Source organism: Carettochelys insculpta, chromosome 2 (genome assembly GCF_033958435.1).
Source record: "Carettochelys insculpta isolate YL-2023 chromosome 2, ASM3395843v1, whole genome shotgun sequence".
NCBI classification, from domain to species: domain Eukaryota; kingdom Metazoa; phylum Chordata; order Testudines; family Carettochelyidae; genus Carettochelys; species Carettochelys insculpta.
The window spans coordinates 249,992,771-250,015,875 of NC_134138.1; the positions used below are offsets into that span (position 1 = coordinate 249,992,771).

General features: G+C 42.2%; 1 protein-coding gene across 21 annotated transcripts in view; it reads left to right on the forward strand.

Moving 5' to 3' along the window:
* SVIL (supervillin) overlaps nucleotides 1-23,105 on the forward strand; it is a 226,131-nt gene that overhangs the window by 138,720 nt on the left and 64,306 nt on the right. For 14 of the 21 annotated variants that reach the window (XM_074984945.1, XM_074984944.1, XM_074984946.1 and 11 more), the window contains 9 exons: nucleotides 985-1,908; nucleotides 2,236-2,406; nucleotides 2,983-3,017; nucleotides 7,487-7,548; nucleotides 8,586-8,725; nucleotides 9,424-9,519; nucleotides 10,597-10,849; nucleotides 14,466-15,045; nucleotides 18,259-18,475. In XM_074984945.1, coding sequence (XP_074841046.1) covers nucleotides 985-1,908; nucleotides 2,236-2,406; nucleotides 2,983-3,017; nucleotides 7,487-7,548; nucleotides 8,586-8,725; nucleotides 9,424-9,519; nucleotides 10,597-10,849; nucleotides 14,466-15,045; nucleotides 18,259-18,475 — 2,478 coding nt within the window. The remainder of the gene's footprint in view (nucleotides 1-984; nucleotides 1,909-2,235; nucleotides 2,407-2,982; nucleotides 3,018-7,486; nucleotides 7,549-8,585; nucleotides 8,726-9,423; nucleotides 9,520-10,596; nucleotides 10,850-14,465; nucleotides 15,046-18,258; nucleotides 18,476-23,105) is intronic. The other 7 variants (XM_074984939.1, XM_074984952.1, XM_074984954.1 and 4 more) reach the window with 3 other exon arrangements.

Here is a 23,105-nt window from a genome sequence, read left to right on the forward strand (position 1 = left end):
CAGGGAGAAGCAGCCAGGAAACTGACCAGCCACTGGAGGGCTGCTCAGTTTCCCAGGTCTGCAAACAGAGGGGAGCTGGGAACCAAGTGACAGCCTGGTTTCCACCACCTCTCCCCCCACCCAATTTGTGTGAACATTTGCATTACGCAGGGGTTGGAGGAACATGACTCCCATGTAACTCAAGGGTTTATTGTACTAGCAAATAAACCAAGATAGGAAAAGTTTCAGTGCATTATCAGAAATTTAACAGCTTAGGATATGGTGAACATTTTCTTAAATGTTCATACAATGTAAATTTTTTCTGCGAGCCCACAAAGGATGCCAGCCATAACAGGTTTTCGTTTTCAGCCAACATTTTTCAAGACGTTCCGTAACATTTATTTGATTTTTATCTATCCGGATAAAGTTGTGTGAAGTATCTGAAATGCTCCCATTTCTGAAGCACACATGGAGTTTGTCTATGAAATATATTCTCCTAAGTGTTTTTGTGGGATGCGATGCAATACCAAAATGTTCACCAAATTTGTTTGAGTGAGCAAGGATCAGTATGTTGGCACTTTATCTATAAAGCTAGCAAAAGGAAGTTAGAATTTCACATTAATGATGCTCTTCAAAAAACTCTTCTTTAGAAAGCAAGTCCTAGTTCTCTGTTAAGAAAAAATATGGAAATATATAATGTTTGACAGAGGACTGTAATTGTGATTAATAGAACTGTGCTGAAATGTGATTCTTTTGCTGTGTTCCTTCTGAAATATCACAGCTCTACTAAGTGACTTGAAATAATTTAAAACGTCCTGAATCCTGGTGATATGACCATGATTTTAAGACTGGGAGATTGTTAAAGTATATCCTTAAAATACTTAGATGCTTATCTTTTTATTTTGTTTTATTATATGATGTTGTTCTATGTTCCCACAATTGATGCATGTTTTCCCAACACTAGTTATTGCTGTTCACAGCTTTAATCCTTTTTCTTTCTTAAAGAGTAAAAGTTAGAGAGAAACTGGTGAAAGAGGAAAGTGCTCATGGAAGCCCTGAACTTGTCACAGACACGGTATCTCAGAAAAAATCTCATCCAGTGCCAGTTGATTACATGCCTCTTCAGTCAGAAACTTCTTCCTTTGATAGGGTTGCCAACCAGACACTCAGTTCAGTCCGCCAACCAGTGCATGGATATTTTCAGCCTGCCGGTGGTGTTCATGCTGCCAAACTGATGGCAACAGAAGACCCAGAAAATATTTCAATTAGCAGCCTCTTAGGACCAGAAAATGCCAGCGTCCTGACAAAGTCCCCTACAGCCATTACATTGGAAAAGGAAAAAAGTACCCTACTTCAGAATTATGGCTCAAAGCCTGATGAATATCCTTTGGGGACAGAACTGTCTTTCAAAAGCAGAAAACCACTTTTGCCACCTGAGGTTCTCCGGCAAGGGAAGAGCAATGAAGACCATTTTAGAGCAAGTGAATTTGATAAGGCTGCAGTTTCCTCAGCTTTTATAAGCAAGCCAAAAGCTAGCTCCTCAGAGCTTCAGAATGTGCTAGAGTGCACTAAGAACCCAGAGCCTGGACCCCAGTTTAAGACTCGTGAGAGTACTGAAAGGAGTGAGACCATGATGTATATACAAAGTGGATCCATATCCCATGCTGCTAAGACAAAAGGTGACACTCAGGAACTGTCAGTGATGAAGCATAAACTCCTGACTCGCTCAATATCTGATGATACCAGTACTCCTAAGCTGGAGGCTTTAAAAAGTAAGGAATTGGTTACGAAAAAGGAGATGGCCTTTCAGAGTGTTGAAGCAAACGTGCCCAGTGGTGAGATTGGCATGGTTGACACCAAAGTCTCTGTTGCTCAACTCCGTAATGCCTTTCTGGAAACTGTCCATGCCCACAAGAAAACTGAACTGAGGTGACATTTCAGAGATATTTTTGTGTGACACTTGCACGCCCGTGGCAAAATGACCAAATAAAACTCAACATCAGTAGTGTTGTGCATTAAAACACGCAGCTTAGCTCTCATCAGTGTGTATGGGAGGCTGAGTCAGCCTGAATCTGCTTCTGCTTGCTACTGTGTTATGATGTTGGGTAGCTGGAATGTTGCTAAACTTCTGTGCATGTTACTGTAGGAGCATGCAGAGTGATCTTTAGTGGACTGTTCTGATTGAATGTCTATATCTTTTCTTTACTTTTCTCTTCTACTTTCTTTTCTTTGCACTTTCTGTCATATGATTAAAAGTGAGTCTCAATTTGAGATGTCAACGTCAGGCACTGATTTGTCTGCCAATACTGAACGTGAGAGAGGGTCGCGGAGGCCAAGGCGCTATTTTTCTCCTGGTGAAAGTAGGAAAACTTCTGAGAGATTTAGAACTCAACCAATAACTTCAGCAGAACGAAAGGAAACAGATAGGTAGGCATGTGTAAGACTATGTAGTGTTCTGATCCAGGAAAATATAAGTTTTTAAGTAGAGAATTTTCCCCCATTAATGTTAGAAAAATTATTCTACAAAGTGTTTTTTCTTTTTACCATACAAGTCAAAATAGTCACCTTGGTTTTAATGTTAGAGATATTTTATTTCTAACACCTGACAGTTTCATTCCTTTAAAAATAGGATTTTACATGATTGGTTCTCAATAAGAACACTTGACTGTGTGTGTATAATAAGTTAGGTCTTTTTTAAAAATAAACCAAACTCTATGTTGTGTTAAAGGAACTGGCAGAAAATCTTAAACTATGATCTTCTATGAGTTGTACTTCAAATAATTTTTCTTCACTGGATTTGAATTTGGCTGGAATTGCTCACTTTTCTGCTTCATAAGAGGTTGTTATAGGTAAAAATTATTGAAATGCTGAAAGCATCCATGATTTTACTGATAAGGTGCTCAATATCCCATCTGACAATTTAGATGTAAGATTTGATTTTCTTTCCAGCTGAGTTTATTTGCTGATTTTTTTTTTTTATTTTTTTCTTTAATAAAAACCTAGATCCGCCATGAGTCCAGAAGTGCCAGTGGCTGAGGGTAAGTTTCTGCCTCTACATCCCCCATTTCCTCTTCTGTAACTGTGAACTTATTTTTTTTTTAAAGGGAGGATTTGTCAATACAAATAAGAATAACTAAAATATACTCCCAGTGCTGCTCTTCCTTGAGCTTTATTTAGAAGGGCTGATTTGCCATTCAGCATTGATCTCAGAAAGATCTATCTGCAGTTTCCTAATGTGCGTTCTGTTACAAAAAAGGATTGGACCAAACTACGTTTTTCTTTATGTAATCCAGTTGTATCTGACCAAGGGTACAGGTGAGGTAATACAAATAAAAACCCTCAAACCAGTGATTTTGGAAAAGATTTATTCCTAATGGAGACTCTGGTACTGGTCTAACAAAACTTTCTCCCCAGGCAAGTTGCAAGATACTGAATCTTAAAGTGGGAGAATCTTGGCTACCATTTTGCTAATATCTGTGCCCCTGTACACATACTTCTGTTCTGAGACAAGTTCAGAAGCTAATCTCATGGCTAATATGGCAAATGGCCAAAAGTCACTAATTTTTTTTAGTATTGTTCATGTGTCAGTTTCCCCTATATGCTGTGCTATTACCCAGGGTAGCAAATATCTGTTTGCTTTTTGGGGGAGGCTAATGTTAATGGCAGGTGTTCAGTGGCACCTGACTGGCTGGGCCCTAAGCCCATAATAGTGGAGCATTTGAGAAGACAATGGGAAGTCCAGTTGACCAGGCATTGAGACCAAGCAATCAATGATCCAGAGGAATACAGACTTTCTCCCTCTCCTTAAAGAGGCTGAACAGCATTTCCCCAGCTTGAAATCAAAGGATTAGAGCAGAGGTGGACGATAATTGTTGATGGTGAGGGCAGGGAGGAAGGCAGGGGCTGTCCAAGAATATAGTAAGTGGTCAGGGGCAGCATTATTCTATGGAGGTGTTGCAAGGTCTGGGATGGGAGGCTGGGTGCAGAAGGGAGCTCAGGGTAGGAGACTGGGTTGCAGGAGAGGGTGTGGGGTCTGAGAGGGAATTTGGTGAAGCAGAGGATTGTGACCCTGGGGCAAGAGATTGCAGTACAGGATCCAGGAGGGGGTGTGTGAGAAGGACACAGGAGCAAGTGCGTGGTCTGAAAAGGAGAGGATGCAGTGCCAGGAAGCAGACTCTGGCCACGAGGCGCTTACCTAACCACCTCCTGGCAAGCAGCACTGCCAGCAGCCCCAGCCCACTTGTCTTTCATGCGTCTCTGCATGCTGGGGGAATGGTGCGGGGGGAGGAAGTATGCTTCCAGTGCTGTCCCTGCCCCCAGCAAAATCTCTCAGCTCCCATTGGCTGGTTTTGCGTCCTGCCTCTGACCCCAGCAAAATCTCTTAGCTCCCATTTCCTAGTTTCCGACCAAAAGGAGCTGTGAAATTTTGCTGGGGACAGTGGCAGCACCCCAAGTTCTTCCCCCTCCGCTTCATTTCTCTGTGCTGTCCCCAAGGACCTCCCATGCTGTGCTCCAGTTAACAAATAAACCCTACTCTTCTGGCGCTTATGCTGTGTTGTCATGGTAAATTTCTGATGAGGTGCATTAATCCATGAAGACTGTACAGGTCTCCATCAGGGATTGGTCTCAGCTGGACTTGCTGAACAGAGCTCATGGTGTGAAGCGGGAGCATTGATGGCCCCGTGGTTTAGTCTCATGAGAAGGTGAAGCCATGCAGCTGATGCTGGAGGAAGAGAGAGATCCTTAGGGCATTTAGCACAGTGAAGGGGCTGCTCCTGGAGACTGTTCCAAAGCTGAGGCTGGAGCACTAACCCTGTGGATCACTGACCAGTGTCTTACGCTATCTGAAAGCTGGTGTTCCCAGCAGCCTTCAAAATGTGTATAGCACAAGTTTTCAGCTCTGCAGATGGAAAATGGTGTCTTCTAAGAATACCAGCTGAAACTTTTTGAAGCAGGAAGCACAATAGTAACCAGAATGTCTTAGCTGTACGGTCTGACATGGAACAGGTTATGCAGTGGTATTCCTAGAGTCATAGGACTAGAAGAGGCTGTGAGAGATTCTGCGGTCTAGACTTCAGCACTCATGGCATAATGAAGTATTACCTAGAACATCACTGATGGGTGTTTTTTCGTACGCACTTTTAAAAATCTCCAATGATTTGAGATTTTGGAATCTCCCTAGGCAATTTATTTCAGTGTTTAACCACCCTTGATAGTTAGGAAGATTTTCAGTAATGTCCAGTATAAACCTCCCTTGCTGAAATTTAAGCCCATCACTATGGCTGGGTCTACACGTGCCCCTCCCTTTCGAAAGGGGTGTGTTAATGAGCAGGTTCGAAAGATGCTAATGAGGCGCTGCAATGAATATGCAGCACCTCATTAACATAATGGCGGCCGGGGCCATTCGAAAATGCGGCTTTTTGAATCGCACACTGCCGCCTGTGGAGCCAGGACCTTCCAAAAGGACCCCCCCCCCACCAGTTTTCTGGTGACAGGAAGAAGGGCTTTTGAAAACTGGTGGGGAGGTCCTTTTGGAAGGTCCCTTCTCCATGGGTGGCAGCGCGCAATTCGAAAAGCCTCACTTTCGAATCGCTGCGGCTGCCATTATGCTAATGAGGCACTGCATATTCATTGCAGTGCCTCATTAGCGTCTTTTGAACCCACTGATTAACATGCCCCTTTTGAAAGCAAGGGGCACGTGTAGACACAAAGTTCTTGTCCTATCATCAGGAGCTATGGAGAATAATTTTTCTCCCTTCTCCTTGTGACAGCATTTTTAGGTGCTTGAAAGCTGTTATGTCCCCTCTGTTTTTTTCTCTTTTCCAGACTAAACAAACCTGGTTCTTTCAGTCTTCCCTCATAGGTCATGATTTCTAGACCTTGCATCGTTTTTTTTTGTTTTTTTTTAATTGCTCTTCTCTGTTTGTTCGCATCTTTCCTGAAACATGGCGTCCAGAACTGGACACACTACTTCAGCTGAGGCCTGTCAGCATGGAGTAGAGTGAAAAAATTACACCTGATGTCTTACATAACACTTCTGTTAATATATCCCAAAATGTTTGCTTTTGTTTTTGGAACAGTGTAACATTGTTAGCTCCTATTTAGCTTGTGGTCCACTGTGACCCCCAGATCCCTTTCCACAGTACTCCTTCCTAGACAGTTATTTTCCCATTTTGTATGTGTCCAACTGTTTGTTCCCAAGGTAAAGTACTTTGCATTTGTCTCTTAAGGTATTTCAGAGCATTTCTTCAGTTTGTCCATATCATTTTAAATATTAATTCTGTGCTCCAAAAAAATTGAAATCCATGCCAGCTTGGCATCATCCACAGACTTTATAAGTGAACTCTCTAAGTGTGCTCTGGTAAATCCTGGCTAGACACTGAACGGAACTGAGCCCTGCAGGATACTGCTTATTATACCCTTCCATCATGACTGTGAACTATTAGTAACTACGCTCTGGGAAATGGATATCCAGTCAGTTACACATCCACTTTATAGGCCCTCAATCTAGGTTATATTTCCCCTAGTTTGCTTATGAGAAGGTTCTTTGAGACGGTATGAAAAGACTTATTAAAGTCAAGATATACCTCATCTGCCACCCTTCCCCTCTCCCCCAATCCACCTGGCTTGATTTGTGAAAGAAGGCTACTGGGTTGGTTTGATGTGATTTATTCTTCACAAATCCATGGTGATTGCTACTTATCACATTATTTTTTAGATATTTGCTTTATTATTTGCTTCATTTTCTGGCTACAGGTTGTGTTTATTTCCCTTTAATTGGTTGGTTCTATATTTTGGCATTTTCTGTTCTTCTGGACACACTCCCATCTTCCATGACTTTTCAAAGATAACCATTAATGGCTCACATATCTCCTCTGTCAGCTCTTTGATTATTCTGAGATGCATTTCATCAGGCCCTGGTGACTTAGACTTCTACCCTAATTGATTTTAACTTACTTCCCTATTTTAGACTCTGATCCTTCTTTATTTTCACTGTCATTCACTACATAGTGCTATAAAACAATTGTTTCTCGATCACAGTGAAATGAGATATTGAGCCTGAAAATGTTACTGGGTTCTCTGTCTAGCAATATTCTCCTGCTGCAGGTCCAGGGCTCAATACAGACTCCATGTGAGCCAGTATAATTTTTATTTTTATTTTATATGCTTATTGGAATAACATATCAAATTAATGCTAGTAAATGAAGTAAGTGTACAGAAGAAAAATAATTTTCAGCTCTTAAATCATGTGGTGATATCTGGCACCTAAGTGATTCTGATTTTAAAAGTCAATTTTACATTACTCCATGAATATTAATTGACACATTACTTTTGCTTAGCTAAACAGACACTAACATGCTGTTACTTTTACTGTTTGTCATTCTCCTGCTAGTAAATTAGCTTTTTTTTTTTTAAGTTACAAGGATTTCTGGACTTGATCTCTGAAAAACTGACCTCTTGAGTATAACATTTCAAGTTCCTGCTATGTCATGTTTGATTTCTGTAGATGAAGAAAAACTGGATGAACGAGCCAAGCTGAGTGTTGCTGCAAAGAGGCTGCTTTTCAGGGTAAATATCAGAATATTTTCGCATGAGGGAAAAGTCAATGATCTTGATAACGGTTGTACCCCTCTGCTCCTGCACACTCTCATCTGGCAATATCTGTGATCCTGCATGATTTTAGTTATCTGGGTCACAACTTACCATGGGTGTGGCCAAGTTTCCCATGGTCCCATAAAGTTCGTTTACAGCCACCAGTTCTGGCTCTGTGTTCTGTGCTGTTGTTTAGCTGTAATTTACCCCTAATTGTCTTCCAAGAGTCCGCTAAGCAATGGAAGTGTTGGTAATGCTAGCCAATGTTGACTTCCCGGAGTCCAGCAAATTCTCTCGTTCTGTACCAGTCAGGTCCCAAGAGATGCTGGACTAGAGAGGTGCAACCTGTATAATCTTAGTATGCTTAATCTGTAACTACATTAGCACCTCTACCTCAGTAAAGGTTGAATAAATATTCCCTGTTCTCCCATGAGTGCTAGACATATTGTTTACATAATTTTCAGAGTACTATACATAATCTGGAGATTAGCAAGAGAAAATAGCGCATGTATGTATGTATACTTCAATTTTTATGGATAACAAAGATTTATTAACTGGCATCTGCCATAGATGGTAATACAATTCCACCTTCTGTTGACCAGAAAAATTTTGATAGCTATCTGGCATCATTTTCCAAGTTACATTTGTTTGATGGCCCTGTGGCAGTAGAGGAGCAGTAAATTATAGCACTACTAAGATGTAGTGTGAAGTTTATTTCATTTCTTAAATAATTTTGTATTTGGTGAATAAGCTAGAATAATCGGCATATTTGATTAACCAGTAACCCCCTTTCCACATGCAGGTGGGATAACAAAGCTTGTACTGTGTTGGTGTGGGTGTGTATGCTGTATTTTAATCTCTGTGGTGCTGGTTGTCCATAATATCTCTCACTACCAGTTCAGAGACATTCTTCCAAAAACCTTGACACCTTGTATCAAGGAAAGCTAAACAAACATTTGTTTCACTGATTTCTCATCATTTTGGTAATTGATTCTGAATGTATCTGATGCTAGGAAATGGAAAAATCATTTGAAGGAAAAAATATTCCTAAACCACGTTCAAGAAATTCAGCAGTAGAGAGACGACTGCGGCGTATGCAGGACAGGTCACACACCCAACCAGTTACTACTGAAGAGGTGGTCATTGCAGCTACGTAAGTTCCACTAACATGTTTAGACTTGGCACTAACTCGGAAATTAAATTTCATATCTGTGGCATTTACAGCTTGGTAGTCAGGCAAATAGTTAAGGTGCCAACTTCCATGAGACGTGGAGAATGGCTGCATAGAGATTGCTTTTAGGGGCAGGGGATGGAGAGTAGGGTCAAATGCATGAACTATAATTTGGGAAAGCCACGTGAAGTAATATAATCGAGCAGAGAACATAGTTACAACATTGATTTGGAACCCAGGTGAAACAGATCTCTGCCTTGAAGAGGGCCACGTAATGTGATGCAACATATTTGTGTTGGAGAAGACCTTCAAACTCAGATCTCACATGCATGTTTAAAAAATAAATTTCTTACCCTCTCCGTTCACGGATCCTGTAACCCATGTGCAAAACTCAAGAGCAAGCCAGTTGTCAGGAAAAAAAAATTACATGCATGTCGCTAATTACTAGAATTTTAAAAATTGGTTTATCTTGTGAGAAAGCAGCAAACTTAGAGCAGCTGTCTTAAGGTATTAGTCATCGGCATTATTTTGCAGAAGTACATAGCAGAGAACTTGGGTAGTAAAACATTGCTGTTTGATGTTTTTGTCTTTTCTGTTAACACTTAATCAAATGCTTTTCTTAATGCTTTTTTCTTCTCTCTCCTTGTGAATTTTCCCTTCCTTGGCAATTCTTTTTAAAGTGAACCTACCCCTGCTTCATGTACTGTGAATGCCCACACTGTAGTGACAAGAATACCTAGTTCCACTGTAGTTAAGAGCACTGTACAAGCTACCAGGTACTGGGGGGGAGGGGGAGAACCTGCATGTTTTATGGAGCACAAGAATCCTGGATAGCAGATGCATTTTACAATACTTGAATGCCTTTTAAAGATACATGTGAACTTTGTTTAGCTGTCTGCATGATAAAACGTTAAATCTTTCTGCTTGTTTAGCCTTTGACCATTTTAACCACAGTTATCTAATTGTTCGAGAAGATACATGTTTCCTATATGGAAGACGCAAGCTTCCATGTTGAAACCTTAGCAAAATCCCTTCTAGCTTTTTAATTTTTTAAGAAAGTGTATTGTATTTAAAATGGAAATACCAAAGTTACACATAGTACATCCGTATTTGTCTTTCTCAATAAAATTTTTAGCTTGCAGACTTAATGGAAGAATAAGAAATTGCACCATCTATAGGAATAAACTCAAATTCCTGTTCAGTATAATTACTCTTGGTTCACAGATTTTTTTTTTTTTTTTGTTATAGGTAAATACAGCAAATTATATTTATGGAATTAATTGTACAATAATTACTAAATATCAAAGCACTTTAAAACTTTGACCTGTAACTAGATTCAGTGAAATGAAGTATATAGAGAAAAGTACAAATATGCCTGTGTGAACAAACATAAACCTATAATGCTGTTGGCATTGATCAAATTGCCATTAAAGTGCTGCAATGGATTTCAAAATTACTATACATAACACCATTCAAAATGACCAAAGCAGAATTCTAAAGGTATTTTCCAGCTCAAACTTTGAGTGCACACAAACTTCAGCCCTTTCTATTCCTATAATGGTAACCTATAATCTTGAAGTATAAACCACAGCTGTTGTGTTACCTTTAAACAGGATGTTTTAGCCCAAGCAAATAAGTCTGTGCAGAAATTAATTTTTTTAAGTGTGCAGTTGTTTAATCAAAATGGTGTGATGCCAGTGTTTTACACACTGTGTAACCATTGAAGCTTCTGTTTTATATTTGCTGTGATGCTTTGTGTGCAGTTCTATTGGTTTCATATCAAGTTAAAATATTAAACCGTAAATCCCAAGGACGAGTTTTTAAAACTAATTTTTATTTCAACTCCTTTTCAGCTTACAAGCATCAGCCCACCAAAAGATTTTAGCTAAAGAAGAGATCAGAGAAGCCAAGGGTGCAGTTGAGCAAGACCAATCTGCTGAGCCAGACTCCTCTACACTAAGTTTAGCAGAAAAGATGGCTTTGTTTAACAAATTGGCTCAACCAGTATCAAAGACCATCTCTACACGGAGCAGAGGGGACATTAGGCACAGGAGAATGAATGCTCGTTACCAAACACAGCCTGTAACACTTGGAGAGGTTGAGCAGGTACTTCCAGATTTATGCTTTTTACCATAAAACAAACTAAACTCCATTTCAATGGCCGTGTCTACACTAGCCCCAAACTTCGAAATGGCCATTTCGAAGTTTACTAATGAAGCACTGAAATACATATTCAGCACCTCATTAGCATTCAGGCAGCCACGGCACTTCGAAATTGACGCGACTCGCCGCCATGCGGCTCATCCCGATGGGGCTCCTTTCCGAAAGGACCCTGCCTACTTCAGTCTCCTTATTCCTATGAGCAGATGGGAATAAGGGGACTTCGAAGTAGCCGGGGGCCTTTCGAAAAGGAACCCCGTCAGGACGAACCGCGCAGCGGCGAGCTGCGTCAATTTCGAAGTGCTGCGGCCACCCACGTGCTAATGAGGCACTGAATATGTATTTCAGCACTTCATTAGTAAACTTCAAAATGGCCATTTACATGGTTATTTCGAAGTTTGGGGCTAGTGTAGACGTAGCCAGTGTGAGCTTCTGTAATGGTTCTGAGCAGAGATCCGCTACGTACTGACAACAGAGGTTATGACATGTACTTCTGCTTACAGGAAAAAGCTTGTCAGGAAACAGGCCCCTTGCACAAGGGAATAACATCCTCTAAACTCTTTGTCTAATGGTTGTTCTAAAATTACTTGTTTTAAAAAAAAAAAAAAAACAAAAAAAACAAAAAAAAAACCTCTTCCTAGCCTGAAAATGCACACATTGTTGTAGCTTTCATACAGTATACAAGAAAAGATTGTCTCTTAATACAGCCCATCTTGTCAGAAAAATTTCCCAGGCTGAAGTGAGCAAACCCTGAAACACAATGCACCTAAAATGTTTTGAGAGAACTTTGGAGTCCTTGTTTACGTGCTTTTTTTATTTTCTACACTCCTTTGCAGCCAGTGCGTAATCCCTCTTATTTGTCAGGACACTATTCTTGGTGGTTTCTGGTTTTTTTCCTCTATATGGAGACGTTGATAAGCTTTTCAAAGGTATAGTTTTCATCAACTCTGCACACATCTGTAATGACATTTAAATTGTGTACTGGAGTGATTCGTGCAGTGAAGTTTGTCTGCTGTGAAATGGACATTTTCTGCTTTGGATCTTCTCCTATGCACTGCATTGCAGAGGAACCCCCTTTACTGCTCAGGTTTGAAAACATAATGGCCTCACTGCAGTCCAGAAGGGCGAGCATGAAAGGCAGCAGAAATGTCACATGCTTAGTATTGCCACATTGAGAATGAAATCAGTTGAATAGTACATTTCTAGGTATTCCGTGTCCGTTTGAGTTGAAGTAAGTTGGTTGGTCTTGATGCTTGAACAGAACAATGAGTGTTAAAAGTCTGTCCCCTTTTCTTACTTTCCTAACGGTCATGTTCATTAGTTTACCCAGGCTTTCACTAATAGCAAAATCTTAAAGAGATTTTTTTCAAAACAGGCTGTCAGGCTTCCTTGTCTTGTGCTTGAATTCCACTTCCATTCATGTTATATACCCACCATTTGGCACCTATGAACCCTCTAAGGTGTGTGGCCATATGGCCATGCAGCAGTTCCATCAATGGCTAGGCAGGCACTCAATGATGCAGCCGGCAGAGATACCTGTCCTGCAGCCCCAGACCTGCTGTGGCCAGGGAGAAGTGTCTCTCTCCCTGAGCCCAGGTGAGGGGGCTGGGAGCAGGCCTCTCTCCATTCCCATAATTTCATTTCTAGTCCCATGCAAGAGCCTACACCTCCCGCAAACACTTTGCCCCACCACTGTGCTCCCTCCCACACCCTGAACCCTTCATTCCCAGCCCTATCACAGAGCCCGCACCTCCAGACTTAGCACTATCCATCCTCCCGTCTCCAACGCACTGCCCCAGTCCAGAATCTTCTCCCGCACTCTGAAACCCTCAGGTCTATCTCTGCCATGCATCACCTTCATGCTGGTACACATAATAAAAGTCATTCTGCACTTGTATGGGAATAATTAGAAGGAACATTGCCTGGCCTCTTTGCTCACAATGGAGGTGTTGGAATCTGATTAAGGAAATCGGGCTGGTGCGTGAGAGGAGGAAGTCTGTGATATCCGTGTTCTATCTGCAAAACATTTTGCTTGCTGAACTTGGTCTTAAAACATGGAAATTTTTTGGGCACTGGTTCTGTGATGTTTGGTCCCATCTTTATCCCAGGTGAGGAGGGCTGATACATTTACCAAAATATGCAACACAGAAAATTGCACAGAATAAGCACAGCACAGACATTACTAAGAAAGGGTAAAAATAAAATCTGCTACATAAGGGAACCTAATTACAAAGTAGTAAAGATCTACCAGTTAAAGATGAAATCCCCTAGTTGTTGATCTCTAAACCTTTATCTCTGGTGACTCATTATTTCGTGTGACATTTGAGAACCTCTCTGAACTTCTTCCTTTCTTTGGGCGTCTTCAAAGGAGTCCTGTGACATCAGCCCTGCTTTCCATTTTGATTTAATCTAAAATCACTTCACTCCGAGTTCCACTTCTTGTGTGATATTACAAAATTTGTAGAAGCATTCCATGCTTTTTAAGGCAGCTTCTTTCTTCTGCTTGGAAAGGTTGCATGCTGCACTCTTAATAGGACTAGTGCCACATGGAAAGTGACCCTTAACTTACATAAAAGTGATCTGTGTCGACTGTTGTGCTGGGTAGACAAAATGTTTAGCCTCTTCAATAAAAAAGTAAATGATAGATGACATCAAGAACATGCCTTGTTTATAATGGCCAATATAAAAGTGATGCAACAATTTTCAGAACAAGTCATATCTATCATGTTCTTGGACTTCCCGTCATTCGATTGCCACGTCTGCTTCCTACAGTCCTTTTGGAATCTCGTGTTACATCTCATGCTCTGTAGCAAACTTGAGCAGTTTCTCACCTCATTCATTTCTGTCTCCATATCCAAACCTTCCTATGACTGTCTCCCAACCTTCATTCTGTTCCAACCTTCGCATCCAATCTCCTCCAATGATCAACACACCTTTCTTCAGTATCTCCTTCACCATCTTTGTCAGGTACTTATAGAATAGCTCAATCTTTCCCTCTGCACTATTCGACATGGCTGCATACACCTGAATGACTGAGATGTTGAACGGTTTTGCTTCGAATCTCACTACCATCACAACGGGTGCTGAGCCCACAGTTCTTGAGGAGGAGGAGGAGGAAGAGGATGTTTAATCTTCGTATCACTGAAAGTGCAAACACTGATTTGTAGCACCCAGGACTAACGGAAGACAACCTTTAATATTCCAAACGTTTTCCACTTATGATTTCATGTCAGTGTATTGTGGTTGCTCTCATGTAGAAAGATGTATGTTTTTTCCTCAGTTATGTGGCGAAAAGAAACAGTATGCTACTGAAGATGCTAATATTTCAGTCAGTAATGGAGTTGTTTCTTCTTTAGTTACTATTATGTGCCCCGAGCCTAATTTGCAATTCATGCTTTCATCTGTTACTGCTGTATATTTAGATAGCACCATACATTTGCAATGGTACACATTCCTTGCCCTGAAAAAACGTATAAGCGGCTTATAAACTTGTACTTGTGAATTGCCATTAGAACTCTATTTAAGGTCACACATTTTTCAGTAATGGTTTTATTATGTCTAGGTACAAAATGAAAGTGGAAAAATTTCTCCCTTGTCGTCTACTGTTGTAACATCAGTGGCAACTATGGCGCCTGTGGTTTCTCCAGTGTATGCTGGGGATCTACATGCAAAATTGACAGTGGATGAAAATCTAAGTGCTAAGAATAAAGCAGATGTGCAATACCATTCTTCAGCAGAAAATGCAGACACTCCAGCAAAAGGCATACTGAAATCACAACATTGGCAGCCTTCAGTGGAAGCAATGGAAAGCAAACGAACATCAAAGGAGCATGAAGAGGGGGAGACAAACAGATTCATAGCATATGAAGAGAATGATGTCAAAAAGTACAGCTCTTTTGAAGAAGCAACCACACATCCTGTTCTTAGTAAAACAGAGGAGTACCAGAAAGAAACAAAATACACTTTCCCAAGAAGGAGCAGTATGGAATTGTTTACTCAACAAGCACTTTTACAGCCTGTGGAAGAGAAGGAATTTGTTTCTGATACTGTCCTGCAGGGTAAACAGGAAGTCAAAGAAGGGCGGTCCTTGGAGGAAAAGATGGAGTTGGAGAACATCTTGAAAAGCAAAGCCCTACTGAGAGGTACGGTAAAGAGTTGCTTACATTGTGGACATCTGAAATAACCTGGAGCATTTTCTGGCCCCCCCGTCTGATATTTTACCAAAATACAGAATTAATTAGTTTATCTTTCAGCATTTTTTAAAAGAGTGATGAACAAATCTTGTGAAGTTTAAGGGTTTTAAAAACATCTGAGTTTTAGTTCCAAAAATTTGAGCCCCCCTCCCTTTTTTAACCTCTAAAAATCATTGATCTTCCAAGGTGATTTTATTAATCAATTATATTTTTGCTTACTCAGGCTACATCTATATTACAACAATCTGTCTATGAAAGTTACTGTCAGACGAGATGTTATGACAAAACTTTTGTCCACAGATCGCATCTACCTATAAAAGCAGATCGATCTTTTCATCTGCTCTGTAAACAAAAGGGCCCCTGGAGCATCGACACAGCTTTTCTTGTCGACAGTTTCGGTCAACGAAATGCATTTTGTGTGTAGATGTTCCGTGAATTTTGTCAACAAAACTTGCTAGTGTAGACATAGCCTAAAAGGAAGCCAGTAATTTGTATTTTGGTTAAAACTCCTCCTACCTTCCTATGCAAAATCTAAGCAGTCCCACATTTGGTGACTTACATTCAATAGCTATACATACAGTAGAATCTCAAAAATTATGAGCATCTTAGGAATGAAGGTTGTTCATAACTATGGAGCCTTTGAGACTTCTATAGTGGTTCTTCCAAAGTTTAGAACTGAACATTGATTTAAAGGAGCTTTAAAATTATATCGTTCTGAAGAAAACTTTTGCTTTTAACTACATGAATTTTAAATGAAGCCAGCATAAACACTGAACATAGAAACAATTTCTCATCTTGTCAAATCTTTTTTAAACTTTACAGGAAGCCCTCACTGTTTGCAGGGGGCATATGTTCTTGAGATCACCATGAATGGTGAAATCTGCAAATACTGTGGAGCAGGGGGGAGGAAACAAGTGGGTTCCTTGTACAAAACAACCACATTTTTCCATATAAAATGATGTAATGATGCACTAGATTAATATCTACGTGTAATACTTCAGTGAACACATGTAATATACCTAAAAGTTCCTGCTATGGCCTTATTGAATCTTCAGTTTCCCTTTTAACTTTCAGGCACAATTCCCAGAGCACACTGAAAAATCCTTATCACGTAGTGTCATGTGCTTGGGCTGGTAAGGTGCAGCACACACCATGAATATGCAAAACTATGACTCACTAGTGCTTCTGGCACATCTGAAGTGTGCATTATTCCAACATAACTTCTTTTCCTTACATTCTCTTTTGCTCCTCTCCTTTCTTTTTAGTAGTATGTAAGCCCAGTCATATTCAAAGTAGCAGAACTTTTAAACAAATGTTTGTGGATTCAGTGTTAAACAAAATGAGTTTGCCCATCTCTTTTTAAATGGCTTCCTAATATGTGATCAGTGCAATCAGTGAGACTTTTTGAACTGTGGGAGATTCTTAAAATTAATTTGCTTCTGTTATATTAATAGGAAAAATTTGGTCATTGGCTCACGTGTTGAGTTTTTACCTTGAACTTGTCCTTTAACTTCAGTATAAACAAAACCCATCTCGGGGAGCGGGGAATAAAGTGCTGGAAGTGTCTCTTTACTGTTCACACCCAGCACACGTCCTGCACACTTAATTTTCCATGATAATATTGGGAAGAGAGAGCATTAGAACAGGAAAAGAAATTCTCTGTTACATTGCATATCAGAGCTATGATGTGCCTGAAGCTTGCAAAAAGAGAATGAAGGTAATCCATTTCATCCAAAGGGGTCATTCTTCAGTACACGGTTTTCCTCTCTTACATGTTTGTGAAGCGGAGTTTTTTCCAAGCTGTTTTATTGATCCATTATCTCTTGCAAAACCCCCTGTCTTACAGATGTCCTGATGTGCACTTTCACTCCGTAGCCATTTACCTACAATTCATATTCTTTCTTCATCCCCCTTACTGTCCTCCGTACCACTGCGTCTTCCAGTTACACTTCTCCCTCCACTTCCTTGATTTTTCTCTATTCCTTCTCTCTCTCCCCATTATTTTTCTTGAGATGGGAGTTGGAGCATGAGTTCTGCTCCTTCAGATGAAGGAAGTCCAGTGCAGAGCTGTAAATGGACACTAAGCCTGTCACCCTGGACTATTGGTTCCTTTTCAAGTCTTAATTTTAGTAAAATAATTTAGCCAGAAAGTTCTTGTCAATTAAGAGAGTGCATAATCTAAATGATAAAAAGCAATTCAGCTTGTTCGTGGTTAGAATCACAGAATCCTAGGACTGGAAGGGACCTTAGGAGGTCATCGAGTCCAGCCCCCTGCTTGAAGCAGGATCAGCCCAGGACTTTAAAACCCTCTAAGAATGGAGATTCCACCACCTCTCGAGGTAAAGCATTCCAGTGCTTCTCTAATCTCCTGGTGAAATTGTTTTTTTTCCCCCTAATATCCAACCTACTCCTCTCCCTCTGTAACTTCAGACCATTGCTCCTTGTTCGGCCATCTGTCGCTGCTGAGAACAGTCTCTCTCCCTCTTCTTAAGAGCCCCCATTCAGGAAGTTGAAATCTGCTGTCAGGTTGCCCCTCAGTCTTCTTTTCTGTGAACTAAACAAGCCCAAGTCCCTCAGCCTCTCCTCATAGGTCATGTGCTCCAGCCCACTAATCGTTTTCATTGCTAGACTCACTCCAAGGCATCCACATCCTTTCTATTCTGAGGGGCCCAGAACTGCATGCAATACTCCAGATGATGCCTCACCAGTGCCATAACTTCTCTAGATCAGCTGGAAATGCTTCTCCTAATGCACCCCAATGTGCCATTAGCCTTCTTGGCTACAATGGCACGCTGTTGACTCTTATCCAGCCTCTCATCCACTGTAATCCCCAGGTCTTTTTCTGCTTCACTGCTATTTAGCCAGTTGACATCTAGCCTGTAACAATGCTGGGGATTATTCCATCCCAAATACCGGACTCTGCACTTGTCCTTGTTGACCCTCATCAGATAGCTTTTGGCCCAGTCTTCCAATTTATCTAGGGCGCTCTAGACCCTATCCCTACCCTCCAGCGTATCTACCTGTCCCTATATCTTAGTGTCCTTGCAGATGACACTATCTACCCCTTCATCCAGGTCATAAATAAAGATGTTAAAAAAATACCAGTTAATAATAAAAGAAATGTTTGTACCAAGTGCTAATTCTCCACTTCTCAATATGCAGACCATGGGGAGCCTACAGATGGACTTGGCACAATGGCCATACAAACAGTTTCTCAAACTGCATCTGTGGTATCCTGTAGACAGCATGAGGCTTCTGAACAACTGGACGGAAAAGTTTATAGGAATTCTTGTGAGCTGTTTGCTGCTGGAGACAACAAAATAGAAACAATTGAGGACACCCTGGATGCACCCAGCAAAACACTATCAATTAAAGAAAGGTAATTAAGTTTCTCTTTTTTTTTTTTTTTTTTTAACATGATACCAATATGGACAAGTTCAAAAAATAAAAAGCTGTGTGTGCACTACTGACCAGATTCTTTTTTCGTCAGAAGTGAGAATGTGCAGCACATCTGCCTGGCACTAGACTTGTGACGCATACTTCAGTTAATCACAAGTACCATAACTAGAGCACAGTAGTCTAATTTTAACAGTGCCCACTGAATGACAAGAAATGATTAAGGAACAAGCCACTCTGAATGCATATTTTAGGTACATTTTGTGCTAATGTATTTATTAAATTTTCTTTGGTTCTGTTTTTGTTTGCATCACAATTATAGTAGCAAATTCTGACTGTCATACTGTGCAAGAATTATTTGCTTTGTGATATGGAGCAATGAGTTGTAATGAGCACAGCAATGAGAATTTAGTGATAGAACCTGTGTGCTAAAGATGTGGGTCTTCCCTTTAAAAATGCGTAAGTGACTTCAGCTTGTTCATTTTGATTTAGGAACTGCTGTATTAAGTAACATTTAATCGTTAATCTGGAAACAGGAGTGTTTTAAAAGCCCATTTTCAAACCCCAGTAACAATCTGTTGAAATAAAATATAAGGACTCTCCTATGTCTACAGCATCTAGAACAGTGTGTCTCAAAATTGGGGTTGTGGTGCATGTTTGTTGTTTGGCAGTAGAGGAGGTGGAGAGTTGTGAGAGATCCACCCACATCCTAAATGCCACTTCACCTCCAGAATTTATAATCGTGTTAAATATTTTAAAGGACTTTTTTTAATTTGTAAAGGGGGCAGAAGTTTGCTGTGTGAAAAGGGTCACCAAGACAGAAGTTTGAGGACCACTGACCTAGCACAATAAGGTCTTTGACTAAGGCTCCTATCTGCTATCAGTAGGCATCCTTCAGTCTGCATAGACTATGGATCGTGCCCTTTATAGTTTCAATTGAGGACTTCATTTACAGCGTCTACTGTGACTATGAAGACCCACACGAGAGTGACAGTCCTTGCTGCATCTCTTGCAGATGTGGTGGGTGTCTGGCAAGTCCTTAGTGTGCCTTCTGTGTGCTCGCTTCTCCTCTGCTAGCTCTCTGATCCTCATCTCTCCCTTCTGAAGGCCCTTGTGTAACCCCTGCCTCCATCTGCTGCAGTCATCTGCTAGTTCTTCCCAGTTGTCCAGCTCAATGTCTACCTCTCTGAGGTCTCTCTTGCAGACAGCTTTGTAGCACAACTGTGGGCGTCCGGGAGGTCTTTCGCCAGAGGCTAGCTCACCACACAGGATGTCTTTTGGAATCCTTCCATCATTCATCCTGTGGACGTGGCCAAGCCAGCGGAGCCAACGCTGCCTGAGGAGGGTGTGCATGGTTGCGATTCCAGCTTGCTCGAGGATGGTGGTGTTGGTCACTCTGTCCTTCCATGATATTCCAAGGATGTGCCTGATGCAGCGCAAGTGGAAGATGTTCAGCCTCTTTTCCTGGCCAACATACAGGGTCTAAGTCTCGCTGCCATAAAGGAGGGTGCTGAGAATGCAGGCTCTGTAGACTTGCATTTTGGTGTGAGTGTACTGCTTGTTGTTGTTCCACACTCTCTTGCCGAGTCTGGACGGAGTTGTGGCCGCTTTTCCGATCCTCCTATTTAGCTCAGTGTCCAACGACAGGGTGTCAGTGGTGGTGGACCCGAGGTAAACGAACTCGTGGAAGAACTGTATCGTATAGTTGTCAATGCTGATTGATGGGGATTCAGCAACATCCTGTCCGAGTACGTTAGTCTTCTTTAGGCTGATGGTAAGCCCAAAGTCCTTGCATGCTTTGGAGAACTGATCCAGCAGTTTTTGAAGCTGGTCTTCTGTGTGAGACACTACAGCAGCATCGTCTGCGAACAGCATGTCTCTGATGAGGACTTCCCGCACCTTAGACTTAGCTTTCAGCCTTGCAAGATTAAACAGTTTCCCATCAGATCTTGTGTGCAACAAGATGCCCTCTGTTGAAGATCCAAAGGCATGCTTCAGGAGGAATGCGAAGAAGATCCCGAACAATGTCGGAGCAAGCACGCATCCTTGTTTGATGCCGCTCCTGATTCTGAAAGCATCCGATAATGCGCCGTCATATTGGATGGTTCCTCTCTTTCTTCGTGGAACGACTGGATCATCTTGAGTAACCGTGGAGGACAGCCTATCTTGTGGAGCAGTTTTAACAGACCATCCCTGCTGACCAAGTCAAAGGCTTTGGTCAGGTCAATGAAGGCTATGTAGAGTGGCTTCCTCTGCTCCCTGCACTTCTCCTGCAGCTGCCTTAGAGAGAAGACCATGTCAACGGTAGACCTCTCTGCACGGAATCCGCACTGCGATTCGGGGTACACCCTCTCAGCAATCTTCTGGAGTCTGCCAAGGATGACACGAGCAAACAGTTTACCAGTGACGCTTAGGAGGGAGATTCCGCGGTAGTTGTTGCAGTCGCTTCTGTCTCCTTTGTTCTTATACAACGTTACAATGTTAGCGTCACGCATATCCTGTGGAAGCTCACCCTTTTTCCAGCACAGGCACAGTAGCTCATGTAGGGGTTCCAGGAGTGTGTCCGCGGCACACTTGATTACCTTTGGTGGTATACCATCCTAGCCAGGGGCCTTTCCTGCTGCAATGCTGTCGATGGCTCTCTTCAGTTCATCCACAGTCGGTTCTTGATCCAGTTTGTCCATTACTGGTAGGAGCTCGACGGCATCGAGGGCTGCGTCAACCACAACGTTCTCGCGTGAGTACAGCTCGGAGTAGTGCTCAACCCAGCGCTCCATCTGTTTGGGTTTGTCAGCAATGACTTCACCAGATTTGGATTTCAGAGGTGCCATCTTGTTCTGGGTGGGTCCTAATGCCTTCTTCATACCCTCGTACATTCCTCTGAGATTACCAAAGTCAGCACAGGTCTGGATGCTGCTGCATAGCTGGAGCCAGTGGTTGTTGGCACAGTGCCTGGCTGTCTGCTGTACTGTTCTTCTGGCCACTCTAAGTGCTTGCTGGGTACTCTGGCTCGGTGAGCGTTTGTACTCCAGAAGTGCAGCGCACTTCTTTTCAATGACTGGAATCATCTCGTTGGAGTTAGCTTCAAACCAGTCGTTCGTGTTTCTAGCTCTTCTTCCAAACACCGACAAGGCCACGTTGTAAACTGTATCCCTCAGATGTTGCCATTTGGATGTCACATCGGCGCCCCCAGGGCTGCTGCACAGATTTTCCTGGAGGGTATCTCTGAACTTTTCAGCTTTCTCCAAGTTTGCCGTCTTTCTGGCCTCAATGCGGGGCCTTCCAGCAGGTTTAGAGCGGTACAGCTTCTTGGGTCTCAGCTTGAGCTTGGAGCAAACTAGCGAGTGATCTGTATCACAGTCAGCGCTATGATAGCTGCATGTCAGGAGGACATTTTTGAGGTTATTACGCCTAGTGATGACCACGTCTAGTTGATGCCAGTGCTTCAAGCATGGGTGTCTCCACGACACTCTGTGCTGTGGCTTCGTTTGGAAGAATGTGTTTGTGGTACGCGCGCAGTTCAAGGAGACGCTGTCCATTTTCATTCATTTTTCCCCACACCAAAGCGTCCTAAGCAGGAAGGCCATGAGGCCCAATCAGCTCCAACTCTTGCATTGAAGTCACCCAAGATGTACAGTTGTTCACGAGCAGGTATTTGCGCTACAGCAGCACTAAGCATGTCATAGAACTTGTCTTTTACTTCTGGTGTGGCGTACAGGGTTGGGGCATAAGTGCTGATCAGGTGGATGGGACCGGCGCAAGTTTGAAGCGTGATCCAAAGAAGTCTTTCTGATCCACCCATGACTAATTCCACCATTTGTAGAAGGGTGTTTCTGACAACAAAGCCAACACCATGCTCTCTGGGTTCTTCTTGGGCTTTACCCTGCCAGAAAAAGGTGTAGTCCTTTTCCTTTAGAGATCCCAAATCTGCGAGTCGCGTCTCTTGCAGTACAGCGATATCAACTCTGAGCCTCTTCAGTTCCTCGTTGATGACAGCGGTCTTGCGGGTGTCACTGATGGCCTGAAGATCTTCAGTCAAGCTGGTCAGCATGGTCCGCACATTCCAGCAAGCAAGCTGAAATTGTTGATGTTTCTCATTTCTTGTTAATTTTCTTATTGGTTTGCCTGGTGCCCAAATTTCAGTCACTTGTCAGGTTCAGGAACCTTAAGCCTCATGCACCCAGCGAGGCAGGTGAACTGTGGCGGGACAGTACCCTATTGGCTGGGGGCTGCCTAGCTTGAGGAGGGCGGTGACTGTCCAGTGAGATGCGAGGATCTCTCCCACCGTCGAAGGCAACCCCTGGCGCTCATTCTCTACGCCAATCGAGCAAGAGCTTATAACTGGTATCTGTTGCCTCCCGTGTTGATGCAACGCTGTTCAGCGATGCCGGAGTACCCCTCCAGGCGCGAGCCTGGGCACTTATTATGGAGACTCTGGGCTGCCCAGACACCAGTGTCCCCCTCTTGGCTTTACTGATACAGTCCAAAGGAGAGGATAACCTCCACGTCTGGTACCAGCTCAGCTGCAGGAGATGCCGGGACAGTGCCAGAAGTTGACACCGAACCGCCTTCGGACTCCACTCCGGATTTTCTGTCAGGGTTTACTCCCTTAG